Here is a 19,476-nt window from a genome sequence, read left to right on the forward strand (position 1 = left end):
AATAAAGATGAAGATATTTATAAAAATTTTCAATCAAATATTTCTATAGCTAATAATAATATAACACCATATAATAAAGATGAAGATATTTATAAAAACCTTCAATCAAATATTTCTATAGCTAATAATAATATAACAAATAATAAGAATAAGAATTTTTCTAAAGAAATCCAATTAAGTGATTTGATTATTAATAATAATTTAACATATGATAAGAATATAAGTGAGATAAAAATACAAAGCGATACTTTACCAAAAAATATATTAAATATAAAGTTAGATAATAAATGTATAATAATGGACTTGAATACATATTTATTAGATATCTTTAATATTAATAAATGTGAATTTTTAAATAACCTTCAAAATAATAGTAATTTGATTATAAATAGAATAACTGAAGATATATATAATAAGATAAATAATGTTAGAACTTCTGAAGAAATAAATATTAAAAATAATAATAATTCTAATAGAATTATACAAATAGTTGAAGAAAATAATATACAAGATGAAAATAATAAATTGGATAGTTTAAGTAAAATAGAATATATTATTAATAAATTAAATTATTCTAACGATAAAATAGAGAATATTGATAAAAAATTAGGAGATAATAATATGAAATTTGAAAATATATTAATAGAATCAAATATTAAAGATCAAAATATAGAATTATATACTAATAAATTGAAGAATAATAAAGAAATTAATGATATTAAACAATTAGAAAATAAAACAAAGGATATACGAATTACTTTGGATGAAGTAAGAAATTTAAATAAATTAGAAATTCTTTCAGATAATGAAGATCCTATAAAATTATCAATTCTCCCAATATATGTAACAAGTTCTATATATTATAGTTTATATAAATTACTACAACAATTTAATAAATACAAATTATATCAATTTTATATTTATTTATTATATGAGAAAATATTTAATTTAGATATATATAAATTATTACAATTATATATAATATCTGATTATCAATATATATACATATTATTAAATATATATAATAAATTATATATGAAGATTTCAAAATGGATTTATTCAATATATTATTTATTATTAAATTTACCAATAATTGTATCAAATCCATCAAGTAATTCTATATCAGGTATTAAAATATGGATATTATCATTATTTATTACATTTTTAATTTTCATTACTAAATATATATTTATAAATAATAAGAAAACTATTAAATCTTGTCCTTGGGATTGTACTGAGAAAAAACTTAGAAATCTTAGAAATATCCTTGAAAAGAATTTCTTACAAAGTGAACAAAAATTAATATATGGAAAAGATTCTTATTCTGTATGTGAATATATTAATAATGAAAATCTACTTGAAAATTCTAATATTGGAGATACTAATTTAGAAGATATAATAATACGTTTAAATGAATGTACCCAGATATTTATACATTTAGCTAATGGTATTAGCCATAGAACACAAACTTTAAATTTAAATATTTAATTAATATTAAATATTATATGATATGTTCATAGTTTCAAATTTATTTCTTTTTAATAGTTCTAATATATTGTAATATATATTATTATTGTTATTGTTAGATATTTCTATTTAGAATACTATCTTTATTATAAGCTATCTTTAATCATAATTATAGCCGCTGTTGATTTTTATATAATCCTATTATTTAATATTATAAGTTATGTAATATTTTAATAAATAATTGTATAATAAATGAAAATCTTAAATGATTTAAATTTAAATATTGAAGATGATAAAAAGAAATTGGATATTAATTATATGAGTAATTTAATAGATAAATTATCTGAAATAAGTAATAATATAAGAAATAAAATAAATTTAAATCTTTTAAACTCATTAACATTAATTCAAAAGGTACTTTTATTATTATTATTACTTTATTACATATATATTACATATTTTATTTATTTATTTATTTTCTTAAGAATACAACAAAATTACAATCTATTGATAGCCATATCTCACAAAATTTAATTATAATTTCAAATTGTAGATTAAAAATAAAAGATTCTACTGATAAAATTAATCAACCAATTAATATTATAATGAAATATGCATTATATAATCGAATTATTGAAATTATTTCTAATATAAAGATAATAAAATCAATATATTGTATTATTTTATCTATGGAAATATTAAATAATAATAATAGAGATGAATTGTATAACTTATTACATTCTATTATTCAGATTTTAATTTTGAATAAAAAATATAATTCTACACAATTTTTAAAGAATGATGTTAAAATATATATATTTCAATATATAAGATTTATTAAAAAATATTCAATAATATTTAATAGATATATATCTTTAACTGAAGATTCATATAATAAAACAAAATATTCAATAAATACATATATAGAGTCAGTAATGAAATTAGATTTAAATGAGAATAGATGGTATAAAACTGATCATAAATTTATACGTTTAGTACTACATTTTATTTGTACTAGTTACATTCTATCTTATTTAAAAAGTGGTCAATATGAGGCAATTAAGAAATGTATTTTAGATATTAAAGAAATTCCAAAATTATTAATATATGAGGTATTTTTTTTTTCTAATATATTTGAATATTGTTTAATTAATTATACATTTTTTATAGATTAATAAATATATTAATAATAATAAATATATTGAAGATAAAGATAAATTGAATAATAATATATTTAGAAAAATAATTGAATGGTTTTTAAGACAGTTTAAATATTGTGAAATGATTATATTAAATTATAAAGATTATGAAAGTAATATATTATTTGAGGCTTTATATAATACTAGTTGTACTATCAATACAAAATTCCCAAAATTAAAAAGAATAATATTTGATAAAATATCTGAGCTAGAGCTTAATAATAGAGATTGTGAAAATTTATATCTTACTATTTTGTATAATGAGTTCAGAGATGTTGTTTTACAAGAAATAAAGGAATATAGAAATTTTTTTGTCTAAGTATAATAATAATTTTATCTATAGTTCATTATTGATTAGAGAAAATAATATAAAATATCAAGTATATTTTAATTAATTAGAAATATTTACAATATGAAATTATTAATTAAATATAACAACTTTAATAATAAAAGATATATTTAAAATTTTTAATAAGAATTAAAATAATCAAACTCTAATAGGTTAATATAAGATTTAAGATTTTATGAAATTAATGGAAATTCAAATAAAATTTATATTAATACATTTTTTATATTTAGAATAACATTTTAGTTAATATAAAATAAATTAATATAATAGATAAATTACAATAATATTAATTATAAAAGTATTCCTAGATAATAAATAAGAAATAATAAAAATATATTAATTTTTAGCTTTTAAATAGAAGTTATTTATTAAATATAAATTTTATTAGTTATTTAAATATTTTAATAGTTATTATATATAATTATATTATAAAATTTGATTAATGAATTTAGTTAAATAACATATAGTTAAACTTTTAAAATAGATATAAAAATTATTATAAATATGAAACTTATAATAATAATTTATTTAAATATGAAAAAGATTTAATAATAAAATATGGGATTATTAGAATTGGTTATTTTAAATATATTTATAAAGTAATTAATAATGAGAGACTTTGTGATAAAATTGGAATGAATAATAGAAATCCATATAATAATAATGAAATAAAGTATATTTCAAATAAAATCTAAGAAATATTATCTTTATTTTAAGATTCCTTTTCTTAAAGATTTATAATAAAAGCTAAGCAAATATAAATAATATGAATATTTAAGATCCTTAGATATTTATTGATTTATAATATTTAAGAAATACAATTGATTTAAAATAATTGATATTTATTTTATTTTGCATTTGTAATAAATAAAAGATGAAGTTTTAAATTAAAGTAAATCGCGTTAAATAATAAAAATTTTGTAGAGATATAACTAATAAAAAGTAGAATAGGATGTAATTTATTAAAATAAATAATCTATGAATATTTATATATTCAATTTACATATCTCAAAATAGTTAAAATATTATATTTGATGATAAATGCTATTACTACCACCATAAGGTGAGAAGGATTGACCTTGTTGATGATAAGTATTTAAAGAAATATTATTAGTATTTTCTGTTGTCTTATAAGCTGCAAATTGTCCCAATTCAATATCAATTTCTGGGCATCTAACTGGCCATCTAACTCCATCTCCTGCGGGACGTGATGATCTATTGTTAAATGGACAGAACCAATGTAATGGATTATATCCAAATGCTTGTTGAATATTTCTTTCAGGTCCAAGGTCATATCTACCATATTCAGGACTTTGAGGACTTAAACTTTCTATTGTAGTAATATTACGTACTACAAATCCAATATGTAAGCGTGAGAAAGGAAATAATGCTAATAATAAAGGTGTTGTAATAATAAGCATTGCAATAACAATAAATACTTTAAAAGCTTCTATAGATCTTCCAAGTGGTGTTGGATCTATTTCATGATTATAGGGCCAAAAGGAAACATATTGTTCAATTAAAAATAAGGTTCCTTGACAAAATATGAATACAAGTGAAAATTGTGCATATATTAATAATTGAATAAAGAATTTTCTATTATAAAATCCAACACAATTATTAATCCATGGACAGTGGTGATCCATATTAAGAACACATCTAGCACATTCTGAACAATGATGAGTCCTATCAGGTTTCCATACCTGGCATACTTTGCAATATCTTCTTCGTTTAGATTCATCACCAACGCGAAAACCCCACTTAGAAGGTACTCTTCCCGGATCAGTAGTTACACATTGATAGAATGATAGAATAAATAACACAAATACTATATGAAAACTAATTCCCACAGCTGCGCCAATGTAAACAAAGTCAAGTAAGGGTTGTAATAAGATTAATATATAACATATATATAAAAATAAGATAATAGAAGTAACTAAAAGTAAAAAACAAATTCCAGATCTGCGTTTTCTTGAAGGAAAATTATTTGAGAAATCAACGGAAGCCATCTGTAGTGCAAATCATAAAATATGAATATTTCTGCAAGGTCCCACGTGTTGTAATTAGTTCCAACTTGCACTACTGTTAACCATAAAAGAAGACTTGAATATATCAAATTACACAAAGTTGCAAAACATTAGATATCGAAATATAAATGATAACTCTAATCTGCAAATAAAATTGTATATAAGCATGTAGAGCCCCACGCGTGATTTATGTTTTAGCCTTTAATAATATTTTGAGGCGCTCCGAGACGAGACGAATATTTAAGCGGTTTATATTTCGAAATGATACCACGTGATATTTTTAAGAAGATGTAAAGAAAATATAGTAATGAATAATAAGGAAGATTTTGACTTAATTGAATTAGCAAATAGTGTGTGTAATAATATAAAGAGACCAATTTATTTTTGGAAATCTGAATGTCAACTTTCTTTTAAAAATGCACTATCTTTGGGCGGACTATATGTTAATCTTATGACATTTGAGGCTTTTTCAGAGCAATATCTTATCTGGGACTATAAATATAGAGGATGTAAATTGTATTTAAATATATTAGCCGAAAGAAACTATAAAGATGATATAATTTTATCTAAGGATGATACTTTAGACCCAGATCTGAAATTTTTTGATATTGAATACTCTTACCAAATAGTAATATTACCTAATATGATTAGAATACCAATAAATGATCCTATTATACCAGATTGTTTAAAAGAATTAATACAGCATATAACTGACAATCCATCTATAAATTCAGATCAATCACATTATATAGCTTGGACTGAAGATAGGAAGATCACAAAACATGCTGCAACTTTGTTTCAAATTGATAATCCAAAACCTGTGGTGTCAAGTGGTTGGAAATGTGAGGTTTGTAGTGCTACAAATAATCTTTGGTTAAATTTGAGTGATGGATTTATAGGATGTGGTAGAAAACTTTATGGAGTAGGAGGTGGTTGTAAAGATGGGAGTGAAGGTGCTGCACTATTACACTATAAAATGTTTCCAGATAGACCTTTAGTAGTAAAACTTGGTACAATTACTCCATTAGGAAATGCAGATGTTTTCTCTTATGATAAAGATGAGGATGATTTAGTTATTGATCCCAATCTTATTGATCATCTTGCACATTTTCAAATTAATATTGGTTTATTAAAAAAGTGTGATAAAAGTATAGCTGAGATGCAAAGTGAACATAATGCTACTTTTAATTGGTCTTTTCCTGATTCAAATAATGAACTAGAAAGAATATCTGGACCAGGTTTTGTTGGTTTAGAAAATTTAGGTAATTCCTGTTATATGAATTCTATATTCCAGGTTATGTCATGTATGAGTGAGATTAAAGTTTTATTTGTAGATCTATTTCAAAATATATTAGAAAATTTTTTAAGATATGATACTGATAAAAAGGTAAATGAAGATTTAATTCTTCAATATGCGAAAGTTAATATTGCTCTTATAACGGATGAAATAAAGATAGAACGAGAGAAACGTGTAAAAAAATATAAGAATAATATAGATAATTTAATTTCAAAGATAGAGTCATTGAATATACCAAAGGAAGCTATAATATCTAGAATTATTATTGAAGAAGATAGTTATGATTATGTATCACCTATCCAACTAAAGAATGTTGTTACCAAGGGTCATTGTGAATTTTCATCTGCACATCAACAAGATGCAGAAGAATTCTTAACATACTTTATGGGAAAGCTTAATTCACATTTAGAATTATTAGCTAACTCACCTGATGAGCTTATTGTGGAGGCATCTAAGAAAATGGCACGATGCTTTTTATATGAACAAGTAGAACGACTTGAATGTGAACAATCTAGACAAGTTAGATACTTAGCAGAAACAACACATATTTTATCATTATCAATGCCCTCAGAATTAGATATTTCACCAAGTAGGACACTAAAGAAACAAAGACAAAGTGATGAGTCAATATTAAATTGTATTGATTTAATGGATCTAATAAAGGGTTGGACACAGAAAGATACTATAGAAAACTTCTTATCACCTGCAACTAACAAAGTTGGTAGAGCCAATAGAAGAAATTTCATGAAAACAATGCCCCCATATCTAATCATTCACTTAAAAAGATTTTATTTATCAGATTCATGGAAACCACTTAAAATAAATGATAAAGTTAAGGTACCAGATATTTTAGATATAGAATTTTTAAGAAGATCAGATTCTCTTGCTCCTGGGGAGATAGCTTTTACTAATATAGATGAGTTACCTAGTGAAGATTTAATCAGATCAATAGAAGAACTAGGTTTTACGAGGAATCATGCTATATTAGCTTTTCGTGAGACGAAATCCAGTGAATCTGATGTTTGTTTAAACTGGATATTATCGAATATTGATAATATTGATGAATTGAAATATATGGAGGGGATATCAGATACATTACCTTTAAATGATGATATTAATACAATTGTCTCAGTATGTTGCTGCTCTCACGATATAGCAAAAGCAGCTTTATGTAAATTTGGTAATGTAGAAACTGCAATCCAAATGATACTTGATGGTTCTATGCATATTCAGAAATGTGATATTAAAATAAATACACCACAAATTACAAAGAATATAGATGATGGATATGGTAAATATGAATTGACTGCGGTAGTATGTCATCTTGGGAAGAATGCACATAGCGGACATTATGTATCTTTCATTAAAAAGATGATGGATAATGGAAATTCTTCCTGGGTACTATATAATGACATGAAAGTGAGTATTTGCAAAAAGTTAGAAGATATTAAGAAAGAATATGGCTACTTGTATTTCTATCGTAGAGTAAATTAAGGATGTAATATTATGTATTCTGTTGTCTTGCAAAACGACGCCATATTATTATAATTCCGTCTGCATCTCCACTTGCTAATATTGTACTTGATGCATTTATAGCTGTACTTATTACGGGTACATTGTGACCTGTTAGTATAACTTGTTCTTTATCAGAAGATTCAGAATTTAGTGAAAATATTCTTACTGTACAATCTTCAGCAGCTGAAGCTATCCATATACCTCCATGCGTAGAAAAACATGATCTTAAAGGCATTAAAGAATGTGGATTTGCTATTCTAAATCTTACTTGGAGTACTACATGAGGTACAGTTGATATATCTATTTGTCCAGTCGGAGCTTGTAATCTTATATCTATTACTGTTATTGTAGAATCTGCTGCATTTACTACCAGAATAGGTAGACAAGGGGCTAAATTCTTAGTCTTTTTTATTAGTGAATAATTTGATGAACTATTAATATATGACATGTTTGTAATAGCTCTGCTACATACTTGCATACCACGTTTATCTGTAAAACGAAAATCTGTCTCTACAGGTGTTCTCATATTTGTTGCTGATTTTACTGCAATATTAACTAATACATATATTCTACCCTCTTTACAAGCAGCAAAACAATACATTCCAGTACTATCGAAACAGAGAGCACGAATAGTTGAATCTGTTTTTATTTTCTGTGCAACACCAATATCAACATTTACAATTCTTAAAAGTGGTTTTGATGATGATACAATAAATAGTGATGGAAGGAAAGGTAAATAAGATCCAACTAGAACAGGAGAGTTGTCAGAAAATAAACTTATTGCTTGACCATTTGCGGTGAGGAATCTTCTAACAGTCATGTCAATCGATGTTGATAAAAATTCTGATTCATCAGGTGATAGAGCTAAAGAAGTAATTGCTCTATTATGAGCTTTTCTTGAATATGCCTCTTCTACTCTTCCTGACCACTCTATAGCTGAATTTTCTTCATTTTCATACTCAAAACGTGTTTTATAACAATAATAAGCCTGAATAATACCATTTTTCCTGGCAACTAAAAGAAGAGTATATGGCTCAGATTGAATATCACGACAAAATACGATGTGAGTTACAGAACTATTTTGTTCATCTTTAATATTAACAACTGGACAAATTCCGTCCAAATAATCTTTTGTTAATTCATCAGGAAGTTCTAATGAATCAACTGTAGGTATCAAGAATTCTGCCTTGTCAGAAACTAATTTATTCATAGCATATTTTGCACTACGTATCCCAAATGCTCGCTGTATGCCATCATTAAATCTAGAAAAGAATGAATTTTGCAATTGCCTAGATAAGGATTTATCAGAATGACCTTGTTGAACTTGTGAATAACATCTTGCTGTTAAAATTCCAACAATTGAATATATCAGTGGAATAATTGAATCAGATTCAAGAGTTACAATATCTAACTCACTTCCAATACGCCTTACTTCTTCAACTTTTACTTGTATGGGAGATTTGTTATGAACTACAGAATAAAGATTCCCAAATAATATAACTAAACAACCACTCTCAATAGCTTTATTAATAGGCCCTCCAATAGTAACATCATTTACCTCAAAAAGTTTAGCAAATGATTGATAATTAGCAATATCATATACGAAGACTGCAACACGTGCTCTTGAGAAAAAAGATATTGCTTGAAGAATCATCTCTTCAGATTCTAGGCCAGTAATATCCATTATATTCAAAGGCCACCTCTCACCAATACTTGATTCTCTAATATTGTTATCTCTTAAATTTTCACTTAATCCTAATATATGACCACCAGGTATATTTGCAAGCTCCAATGTATATACCTGGAGTTGATTATCTTCCATTGATCCTATACCAACAAAATCTAAAAATTTGTTCATAAGTAATTTGTTTCCACTTGAAGCTGATCCACAGAAAAGCAAACCTATCTGGCGATCTTGATGACTGGAAACAATAGATTCTGTATCTGTAGGAAATAGACATGATACTAATGATTCTAGCAATCCCATTTTTGTGTAAGGATAAGATGATAATTTCAGTAGCCTTAAATATAGATCCTTCCATTTCTCATCACTATTAGATTTATTAGCATTTTCATATTTCTGTTCTATATCTCCATAGCTTTTTACTTGTGATTTTAAGACTTCTACACTTTGTTGCATCTCAATATATTTTCGATTTTCAGATGCTGCAGTATCTTTCCAGATATTCAATTCTTTCTGTAACAATAAAACCTCATCTCTTAGCTTATTTCTTTCAGCAGTTATGATACTGAGTTGATCCTCTAATCTTGATAAAGATCCTCTTAACTTTTGAAGTTCTGCATTAGATTCTTGATATTTTGCAAAAATCTGACCAATTTGATTCCTTTCTTCTCTAAGTTTACGTAACTGTCTGCGAGCTAATTTACCTCTCCACAAGGTCTGTATCTTTTTTACTCCAATACTTAAACTTTTAAAATATTTATATTCTTTATACATCTTAAAAGTAGCTTGAATAATGCTAGCAGAATTATTTATTCTTATCTTTTCTTGGTTTCTTTTGTTAAGAAATTTTCGCCAAAAACTTTGAATTATTATGCAACTCTTCTTCATTTTCAAAAACTTTTGTCTTGCCTGATATGAACGATAGTAATTTAAAATAAAAATAGCTGAGTTATGTTTGAGAAGTCTTTTATATTCTTTTCTACATAAAAATCCTCTATATATTCGTTGTATATCAACTATTAGCTTCTTTTTTACTATAAATATTTTTTTTGTAATCTTCATTCGCCATATACTTTGTATTCTTGTAGCAGCAATATCGCGAATCTTCATCCTCAATGACTCCAATGTCCTGAACATATCTACCTTTAAAAATACACGGGTTAGACCAATTGACCAAAGAAATTCATTACTTTTTTTTATTACCTTATTTTCCTCTAAATATGTTAAAAACTCTTTTGTAATAATTCGTCTTTCATCATCACTTCCAGTAAATGTTAAATTCCTCCAATAAATAAATCTTGTTTTATCTAATTCAATATTTGATCCTTTTACTGGAGAGCATAGGATAATATAATCTAACAAAAACTCACGGTGATTAAATCTAACCGGATATCCTGCCCTACTCACTTGGATTGCTTGAAGAACACCACTATAGTTAAGCTGTTCAGAAACAGATTTTCTATCAAATTGATCAGGGACATTCAAATTATTTGGTTTTACACAACGTATAAAATGTGGTGTAGTTAACTTAATAGTTGAAACCAAAGTATTTAATTGGCTTCGAAATGATGCACCGACAGTCTGCTTCTTTTTAGTTCCAGAAGGGCTTCCTAAAATTCCTTCATTCGAGTCTTGATTATTTCTTGAATACTTACCACAAAAACTATATGCAGCAAGATCTGCTATCCATTGATCTGATGATGACAAAATAGTATCTAATGCAAAGGTAGATAATTGATCTTTATTTTTTTCAAGAAATCCATCAACACAATAGCTAACAGCACCTGCATAATGAATTATTGTGAAATAATTAGGATTTTTACGGACAATATCAAATTTCGGATGACCAGGTTTCTGATCTGGTCCATATTCTCTAACTAATTTATTTAAAAAACTAATATCAGATCCACGAGGTATTCTACACTCTTCATCAAGGGCAGGAAATATTCCTAATGTAGGACTTATTTGTTGTAGTAATTCAACAGATTCATTGTTATCTGGAAAATCTATAGGATTCCAAAGTATTTGTTCTTGAATATATAAATCTTGTTCTACTTTGAAAACAAAATCATTGAAAATTTTTTGTAATCTTTCATTTGCAAAGTTTATGCATAATTGTTCAAAACTATTATATAAAAAACATTCAAAACCAAAAATATCTAAAACACCACAGTAAGGTAGATTATCTTGTAATATATTAAAATTTTTTATTTTGGAATTTACTAAGAGTACAATATATTCAAAAACTAAACCATAAAATGTCTTAGCCAATGCATCTCTGGTCATTTCAGCTTCAGATATATTGAGTGGTTTCATAACCTCACCCTCCTTAAGTTGTAACTTTTTGAAACATAAAACTAATTTAAGTTGATCTTCTGGTACAGACAAAAGAAATGATGCTATCTTCATATCATATAAACATTCTTCAGTAATGGTAGAACCTTCACCATCTTCATTAAACTCAATATTTCCAAGATATAAAATAGCCTTAAGAACTTTTAAAATATTATGAAAATCAGAAATAGTTATTCCCATTGCTGAAGTTGCATATAAAGTTCTCTCAAATTGTTCAATATCACAATCAATAAATTTAGACATTCTTAAATATCTATAATATTCAGGTTCACGAATATATGATAAATCAATCTCCATATTAGAAATTTTAATATTCTCTTTTGGGAATCCATAATTCCTATCTGATGAATATGAATTAGTATTTAAAAATGATATAGAATTAGTTCTTGATGATGGAAATATATAAGTATGTTTTTTTGAATCCTTTAATGTTGATGCTGCTGCACAAAGTTGATAAAAAATATGAAAATTCCTTTCTCCTTCTTGTTGAAAGCATACACGTACTTTTTCAAGAAGATATGTGTTGATACTTGCACTGCAAATCTGTAGTCTATCGTTATTTTCATTATTGCCAAAACATATCTCAATAAATTTACCAAATCTAGATGAATTATTATTTCTCAAAGTTTGTGAATTACCAAAAGCTTCTAAAAGTGGATTACTTTGAAGTATTTGATCTTCAAAAGATCCTCCACTTGCTCCAGCTATTGCAAGAAATTGTAATACAAATTTTGTTGTCTCAGTTTTACCAGCACCTGATTCTCCACTAATAAGTACTGTTTGAGATTTTTGTTCAGTATATATACCGAAGTATGCTTTATTTGCTATACTAAATACATGAGGTATACGAAATGAATCAACAGATCTGAAATTTTCTAATGTCTCAGAATCATACAATCTATTCAGTTTTCTAAATGGATTTATAGCAATTAAAATAGGACCTGTAAAAGTATAAATCTTATCAAGATCAAATCTGGTATTTAATGCATGTAATATTGCAGGTTGACTTAAATGTGTTAATTCACATAAATCATCAGGAGCGACTACACCATAATCAGATAACTCATCGGCTACTCGAATATAGATCTTTGAATTATTCGAATTTTGATCACCAGAACAATCAATAATAATCTCTTCTGAGACATTTTCAAGAGTTTCATCATCTAATGTATTAGATACATTTACATATACTTGTGATTTGTTAACTTTGGAAACAATACCTGGTTTCCAAACTTCTCTTTGGCATGGAACCCAAACCAAACATCCTGGTTGATATAAATCATAAGCCATATTAGTATCATTCTTTTGATACATACGAAGAATTAGCAATAAAACAAAATAATCAAATACCTTGAATGTAATACTGGTAATTTTTACTGGCGCATAGGACAAATCTGCAATTAGACTCTTGTAATTTGCTGATCACAAACCATTAATATGGCGCCTCAAGTGTTTTTTTTTTTTATAATTTAATCGTGGCATCATAAACATTTATAGATAAGAGGGGGGGAATTCTCTTTTTTTTTTTAATTTTATATTTTATTATTTATTGTTTCACATTTATTTAGTCACTTTTATACAGAAAATAATAAGTTTTAAGTAACATATTAGATTTATACACTTTCAGCAGATTTTGATAAGAATTTATATTAAAGTGTCAGGAACAATGGATCATGAAGATTATAACACTTGTAAAGATTATAATGAATTATTCCAATTTATAAAGCTGCAAAATATAGAATATTTAGATTGTACATTTTGTGATATATTTGGATCTTTGCACCACATTACAGTTAGTACCAAAACTATTAAAGATGCAAGTGATCTTTCTAATGGAATTTCATTTGATTCAAGCTCAGTTAGAGGAATGAAATATAACAAATATTCAGATATGATTATTATTCCAGATCCAACTACAGGATGGATAGATCCATTTTTTTATAGCAAAACACTACACCTAATATGTAATATCCACTTTTCAAATGGAAATAATTTTCACTTTTGTGCACGTTCTATTGCATATAATGCACAAGAAGTAATGAAAAAGTCAGGAATAGCAGATATATGTGCTATAGGTGCTGAAAATGAATTTTTTATATTTGAAAGTGCACAATATAGTACATCTACAAATTATAGCTTTTATAATCTTGATGAAGATGAAGCATATTGGAATTCAGGTACAGCAGGTTTTCTTAATGGTGAAAGAAAAAAATCTAATCTAGGAGGTAGAAGACAATTAAAACAAGGATATTGTGCTCCTTATCCTGCAGATAGAAATTTGGATATTAGATGTGAAATATTACATGAACTTGAATGTGTTGGTATACCTATTGAAAAACATCATCATGAAGTTGCTACATGCCAACATGAATTAGGAGTATATTGTTCTCCTTTACTTAAATCTGCAGATAATGTAATGAGTATAAGATATCTAGTTAAAGGGATTGCCCATAAACATAATAAAACGGTTACATTTATGCCTAAACCATTAATAAATGATAATGGTAGTGGAATGCATATTAACGTATCACTTTGGAAAAATAATTCAAATCTTTTTTTTGATAAATCATCTAAATATTATAACTTATCTGAAATAGGTCATTATTTTATTGGTGGAATATTAACTCATACTCCAGCTATAATGGCATTTACTAATCCAACTACAAATAGCTATAAAAGGCTTGTTGCTGGATATGAGACGCCTGAAAATCTTTATTATGGAGCTGGTGATAGAGATGCTGCAATAAGAATACCTTTAAATAGTTATTGTAATATAAAAGCACAAAGAATAGAATTTAGAGTTCCAGATTCTTCTGCTTGTCCATATTTAGCTTTTGCAGCTATATTATGTGCTGGATTAGAAGGAATTAAACTAAATATTGATCCTCGTAAATATTTAATTAATGATAATCAGGATAATATAAATATGGATAATTCCTTATTAAAAATTCCAAAAACATTAAGTGAATCTCTTAATTATCTTGAAAAAGACTATGATTTTTTGATTAAAGATGGAGTTTTTAGAAAAGAGTTTATTTTAAATTATATTAAATTGAAAAGAGAAGAAGTAATATTAATAGAATCAGTTCCTAATCCTAAAGAATTTGAATTATATTATGATTGTTAAATATTTCAAAAAATTATAATAGATATATATAGAATTTTATTCTTTTATTATTATTATTAAATATTTATTTTAAATAAACAAAAGATCTAATTCTTTAGAATGTTCTTCCTAGTACTGGTTAGCGGTTATGGAGTAGAATTATACCATTTAGAAATGTCATAAAATGGCAGAGAAAAAGACAGTGATATCTACTGATATACTGCAAGAAGCATATAAATATGGATGTAAAAATAATAATGAACTTACTCCTGAAATGTTGCAATCACTTGGGTGGGATAATTCATTAATTATCCGTATATTAAATATTTTCACTGAAAAACGACTATGTTCAATAAAAAAAAGTAAGCTAACATCTGGTAATAATCAGAATAAAGTTTCTTTTATTCTTAGAAGTGAAATTATTGCTTCAAAGTTAAATAAATTAACTCCTGATGAATATCAGGTATATTGTTGTATTGAAAATGCTGGTAATCAAGGAATTTGGACTGCAGATATTAGGAAGGTTACAGGATTACAAACTCATATTGTTCAACGTGCAGTGAAACTTTTATGTAATGAATTAAACCTAATAAAACCTATTAAAAGCATACATGTAAAAAATCGTAAGGTATACATTCTTGCATCATTAGAACCATCAAAAGAAATAGCTGGTGGGACATTTTATGATAATGGAGAATTTGATATGACATTTGTTGATTATATACAAGATAAAATCATCGCAATTCTTATGAATAAACGTAGAGCAACAATCAATGAAATATTGGATTTTATAAATAGCGAATCTTCTGTAGACACATGTAGCTCTAGACGATCAATTTCATTAAGTGATTTAGAATCAGTTTTAAATATGTTAATAATTGAATCTAAAATTCTTTGTTTCAAAATTAATAATACTGGAGAATGGCTTTATATGTGTATTTATTGGCCTTCCTGTTTATCAACAAATATTGGTGTAGAGGATATCCCCTGCTTATCTTGTCCTGTATTTAATACTTGTTCAGGATTATTTAATACACCAAGTTTACCTTGCCCTCAAGAATGTAAATATCTAAATTTTCTACTTGATAAAGACATTTCATTATATTAAAAAGAACCAGGAGTAATATAATTTATAATTTAATTTAAATATATATATCAAATATTATTAGGAAAATAATAGTAATAATAATAATCAAAATAATTTACTCTAATAAGTCACTTTTTATTAAAAAAAAATCCTTAATGTGAATATAAAAAACGTACAGTGATATTCATTAATATAATACAAGTATATTGCAAGACTTGAAAATATAGAATCTGCAATATTTTAAAAATTTTAGTATTAAAACTATGTTTAAATAATTCTCCAATCACTAAATAGAATTGATACACCACCCCAACGCGGTAATCAGTCTCAACACTTAGAACTAGTGTAAATAGGATTGCATTCATTATTAAAGATATTTTCCAAATATTATCATTATCTATTGTTATCACTTATCAAATCAGTATTGCCTTTAATACATCCCCATGACTCTAAAATCTGAACAACGTCAAAATGCCCATGTAATTTAGCAGCATCAATAGCCATTAGTCCCTGATTATTTTTGCATACCCTATTTGCATTATTTTTAAGTAAAGTCCTTACAACTCCCTCATGACCTCTATATGAAGCTGACAAAAGTGGAGTATTACCATTTATACTAACAGATTCTGTATTTGCCCCAGCATTTAAAAGGGCTATAACAACATCTTCATAACCATATGCAGCTGCAAAATGTAAAGGGGTACAACACATATGTGTTTTTACATTAGGATTTGCTTTAAATTTTAATAGTTCCTTAACAACCAATAAGTGACCACGTAATGCAGCCCAATGAAGTGACGAATAACCCATAGGACCACTGTAATTAACATCTGTATCATTTAATAATAAAATCTCTCTAACCAAAGAAACATTACCATTTTTACAAGCAATATGTAGAGGAGTTGGCGTACATGATGATAATTGATTACTTGTTACAATATTCTTATATCCCAATCTAGTTGATTGTTTAATTTTCTGATTCCTGTAATAATTAGCATTATCATTATACGTCATAATATTCTCTTCCATCCCTAATTGTGAATTCTGACAGTTTTCTTGTATTTCCTGTAGTATTCCAAAATCTGTCTTCTTATCTGGATTATTAGATTCCATACTATAAATCTCTTCAAATAAACATGGAGTTAGATCAGTAGGTATTGAATCTTTTCCAATTGAAGATGATCTATTACTAGAAGTTTCAGTTATATTCTTTAAAGGAGATGAAAAACGTTGGACACACTTTAACGGACCATTAATATCATCATTTTCATATTGAATATCTTCATCTGCGCTATAATAACAATCTTCTGGTGATACTCCCCGAAAATTGAGTGACATCTTCAAACCAATTGAATTTTCACCGGTAATACCTTTGGTTTCTGTATTTTCGTAAACCATTGAAAATTTATATATCAGTTACAAACGTGAGGAAGTATAAATTGTAAATATATCAAACCTGGTAGAGGGGAGGTTTCTGCAATACTATTGAATTGATATAATCAAAACTAAAATGCCAGATGAATTTTTCTATTACACTGAAAAGTACTCTGAATATTTAGTTGGACAAAAATTCTTTGGCATTTCGGTACAAAATCACTTGTAGTATTTTCTACAAAAGGCCACCAGTCAAAAAAGGCATGTAGTATTACAACCAGATAGATGGCCTACAGTATACGATAGTTTATTAAAAATTAACCTCAAAGAGAATGCCCCCCCTTTAATCTTGAGTTTTAAAAAAATAATACTAAATAGGTGTTTACCCTCGAGTTAATGGGGAAAATTGGCGGTCAATATAAGCGCGCATGCGAGTATAGTTATTTACCGAAAACTAGTAATATATTTCTTTTTTTATACCCCCATAAATTATAAAATTTTATTTTTATTAAATATTTTCTAATACTACCTAGATAATTATTATAAATTTTAAGTATTCATTATTATTAAATATATATAATTCATTATATTTTATTCAAATCTTAGTACATTATATTATTTTATGTCTTTATTTTTATAATATTTTATTATCTTAAACTAAACTAAATTATTATTATTATTATAAATTACTACTAATTAAATGTTACTAAATTGTTACAAATATTATAGTTAGTTTTTATTTATCAATATATTTCTAATATTTAAATCTTAGCTTATTATTTAATTTGAGGGGTTTTTTATATTTCCTTACTAAATATTAAAGTAATATTAAAAAGTATTAAATATTAGAATAAAATAAAATAAAATAAAATAAAAAATTAAAATATTTTTAAATTATAGATTTAAAGGTTAAACTTAAAATTTTATATTTAGTAATTTAGATTTAATCTTATAAAATAATATAAAACCCTAATAAAGATATTGAAAATTAGAATTTTAGAAAATTAGATTTATAAATAAATTTCTTATTTAATAATTTAAATATTATTAATATATAAAGGAAAATTACTTAATATTAGAAATATTTAAATAGGAAGTTATCTTAATTTATAAATCCCGATATAATAAAGAGTAATATATAAAACCCTAATTAAGAATAAAAAGTAATTTATAAAACTTTTTTAAAAGAACAAAAATGTATAATAATAAAAATTTATAATATTAATCCATTATTTTTTATTTAAAGAATTTCCATTAATAGTAATATTAATTTTAATTAGTAAACCCTAGTGAATAATATTAGTAATTCTATAATATTATATTTAATTATATTAGAAATATATAATAATTATATGTAAATACAGACATTTATAAAGTTAAAGTTTGAGAAGACAATTATAAATAATAATGATATGTTCTATAGGTAATTTAAAATATATAAAAGGTAGAAATATTGAATATTGATCATCAATAATCACACATATATAATTAAATATCTCAGTATAAGTTATACCCTCATTAATAAGAACTGATTTAATCCTTGTTTTATCAATAAATGGAATAATTTCAGAATTAAAAGCATACAATGTTTTAACTTGTATACCTATATCAAATAATATATATATAGTTTGTGACATTATAAATTTATTTCCTAATATATATATAATAAGTATTAGGACCAATAATTGTATAAGAAATTGATATATTGTAAAAGTAAAATATAGAGAAATAAAGATAAATATAATTGATATTAAAGATATTCCCAAATAATAATAAATATAACTTTTTTTAGATGATACAGTAACTTGAATACCAATATTATCATAATATAATATTTGGAGTATATAATTATTAGAATATAATGACCATACTTTGTAATGATCCAAGTTTTTATTTATATTATATGAATAATTTGAAGAATAATAAAACTCATTGATAAATTGCATATGATATATATTGTCACATTACAATTAACAAATACTTTGAAGAGTAGTATACTTATAAGTCTCAATATTT

The 19,476-nt window shown here is 25.2% G+C and overlaps 8 protein-coding genes and 1 further gene across 8 annotated transcripts; 5 read left to right on the forward strand and 4 right to left on the reverse strand.

The window, feature by feature from the left end:
• Positions 1-7: 7 nt before the first annotated feature.
• Positions 8-1,488, forward strand: cand_018320 (hypothetical protein; the record flags this gene model as incomplete).
• A 231-nt stretch (positions 1,489-1,719) lies between these two features.
• On the forward strand, positions 1,720-2,985 carry cand_018330 (uncharacterized protein; the record flags this gene model as incomplete). Its single annotated transcript, XM_067212066.1, has 3 exons — positions 1,720-1,881; positions 1,953-2,579; positions 2,638-2,985. The coding sequence occupies 3 exons, from the start codon at positions 1,720-1,722 to the stop codon at positions 2,983-2,985; spliced, it is 1,137 nt and encodes a 378-aa protein (XP_067066363.1).
• A 1,055-nt stretch (positions 2,986-4,040) lies between these two features.
• On the reverse strand, positions 4,041-5,024 carry cand_018340 (DHHC zinc finger domain-containing protein; the record flags this gene model as incomplete). The annotated part of the gene is made up of 1 exon (XM_067212067.1): positions 4,041-5,024. The coding sequence occupies one exon, from the start codon at positions 5,022-5,024 to the stop codon at positions 4,041-4,043; it is 984 nt and encodes a 327-aa protein (XP_067066364.1).
• A 325-nt stretch (positions 5,025-5,349) lies between these two features.
• On the forward strand, positions 5,350-7,833 carry cand_018350 (ubiquitin carboxyl-terminal hydrolase family protein; the record flags this gene model as incomplete). The annotated part of the gene is made up of 1 exon (XM_067212068.1): positions 5,350-7,833. One exon carries the CDS (start codon positions 5,350-5,352, stop codon positions 7,831-7,833), a length of 2,484 nt encoding a protein of 827 aa, XP_067066365.1.
• A 10-nt stretch (positions 7,834-7,843) lies between these two features.
• On the reverse strand, positions 7,844-13,207 carry cand_018360 (myosin head family protein; the record flags this gene model as incomplete). Its single annotated transcript, XM_067212069.1, has 1 exon — positions 7,844-13,207. One exon carries the CDS (start codon positions 13,205-13,207, stop codon positions 7,844-7,846), a length of 5,364 nt encoding a protein of 1,787 aa, XP_067066366.1.
• A 352-nt stretch (positions 13,208-13,559) lies between these two features.
• cand_018370 (glutamine type I family protein) lies at positions 13,560-15,020 on the forward strand (the record flags this gene model as incomplete). The annotated part of the gene is made up of 1 exon (XM_067212070.1): positions 13,560-15,020. The coding sequence occupies one exon, from the start codon at positions 13,560-13,562 to the stop codon at positions 15,018-15,020; it is 1,461 nt and encodes a 486-aa protein (XP_067066367.1).
• Positions 15,021-15,183: 163 nt separating this feature from the next.
• On the forward strand, positions 15,184-16,107 carry cand_018380 (DNA-directed RNA polymerase III subunit RPC6; the record flags this gene model as incomplete). Its single annotated transcript, XM_067212071.1, has 1 exon — positions 15,184-16,107. The coding sequence occupies one exon, from the start codon at positions 15,184-15,186 to the stop codon at positions 16,105-16,107; it is 924 nt and encodes a 307-aa protein (XP_067066368.1).
• A 372-nt stretch (positions 16,108-16,479) lies between these two features.
• Positions 16,480-17,484, reverse strand: cand_018390 (uncharacterized protein; the record flags this gene model as incomplete). The annotated part of the gene is made up of 1 exon (XM_067212072.1): positions 16,480-17,484. The coding sequence occupies one exon, from the start codon at positions 17,482-17,484 to the stop codon at positions 16,480-16,482; it is 1,005 nt and encodes a 334-aa protein (XP_067066369.1).
• A 591-nt stretch (positions 17,485-18,075) lies between these two features.
• On the reverse strand, positions 18,076-19,406 carry cand_018400 (phosphatidylinositol-glycan biosynthesis class H protein; the record flags this gene model as incomplete). The annotated part of the gene is made up of 4 exons (XM_067212073.1): positions 18,076-18,117; positions 18,827-18,877; positions 18,939-19,063; positions 19,244-19,406. The coding sequence occupies 4 exons, from the start codon at positions 19,404-19,406 to the stop codon at positions 18,076-18,078; spliced, it is 381 nt and encodes a 126-aa protein (XP_067066370.1).
• Between the last annotated feature and the right edge of the window lie 70 nt (positions 19,407-19,476).

This window comes from Cryptosporidium andersoni (genome assembly GCF_001865355.1).
Source record: "Cryptosporidium andersoni isolate 30847 chromosome Unknown contig_25, whole genome shotgun sequence".
Lineage (NCBI taxonomy): Eukaryota > Apicomplexa > Conoidasida > Eucoccidiorida > Cryptosporidiidae > Cryptosporidium > Cryptosporidium andersoni.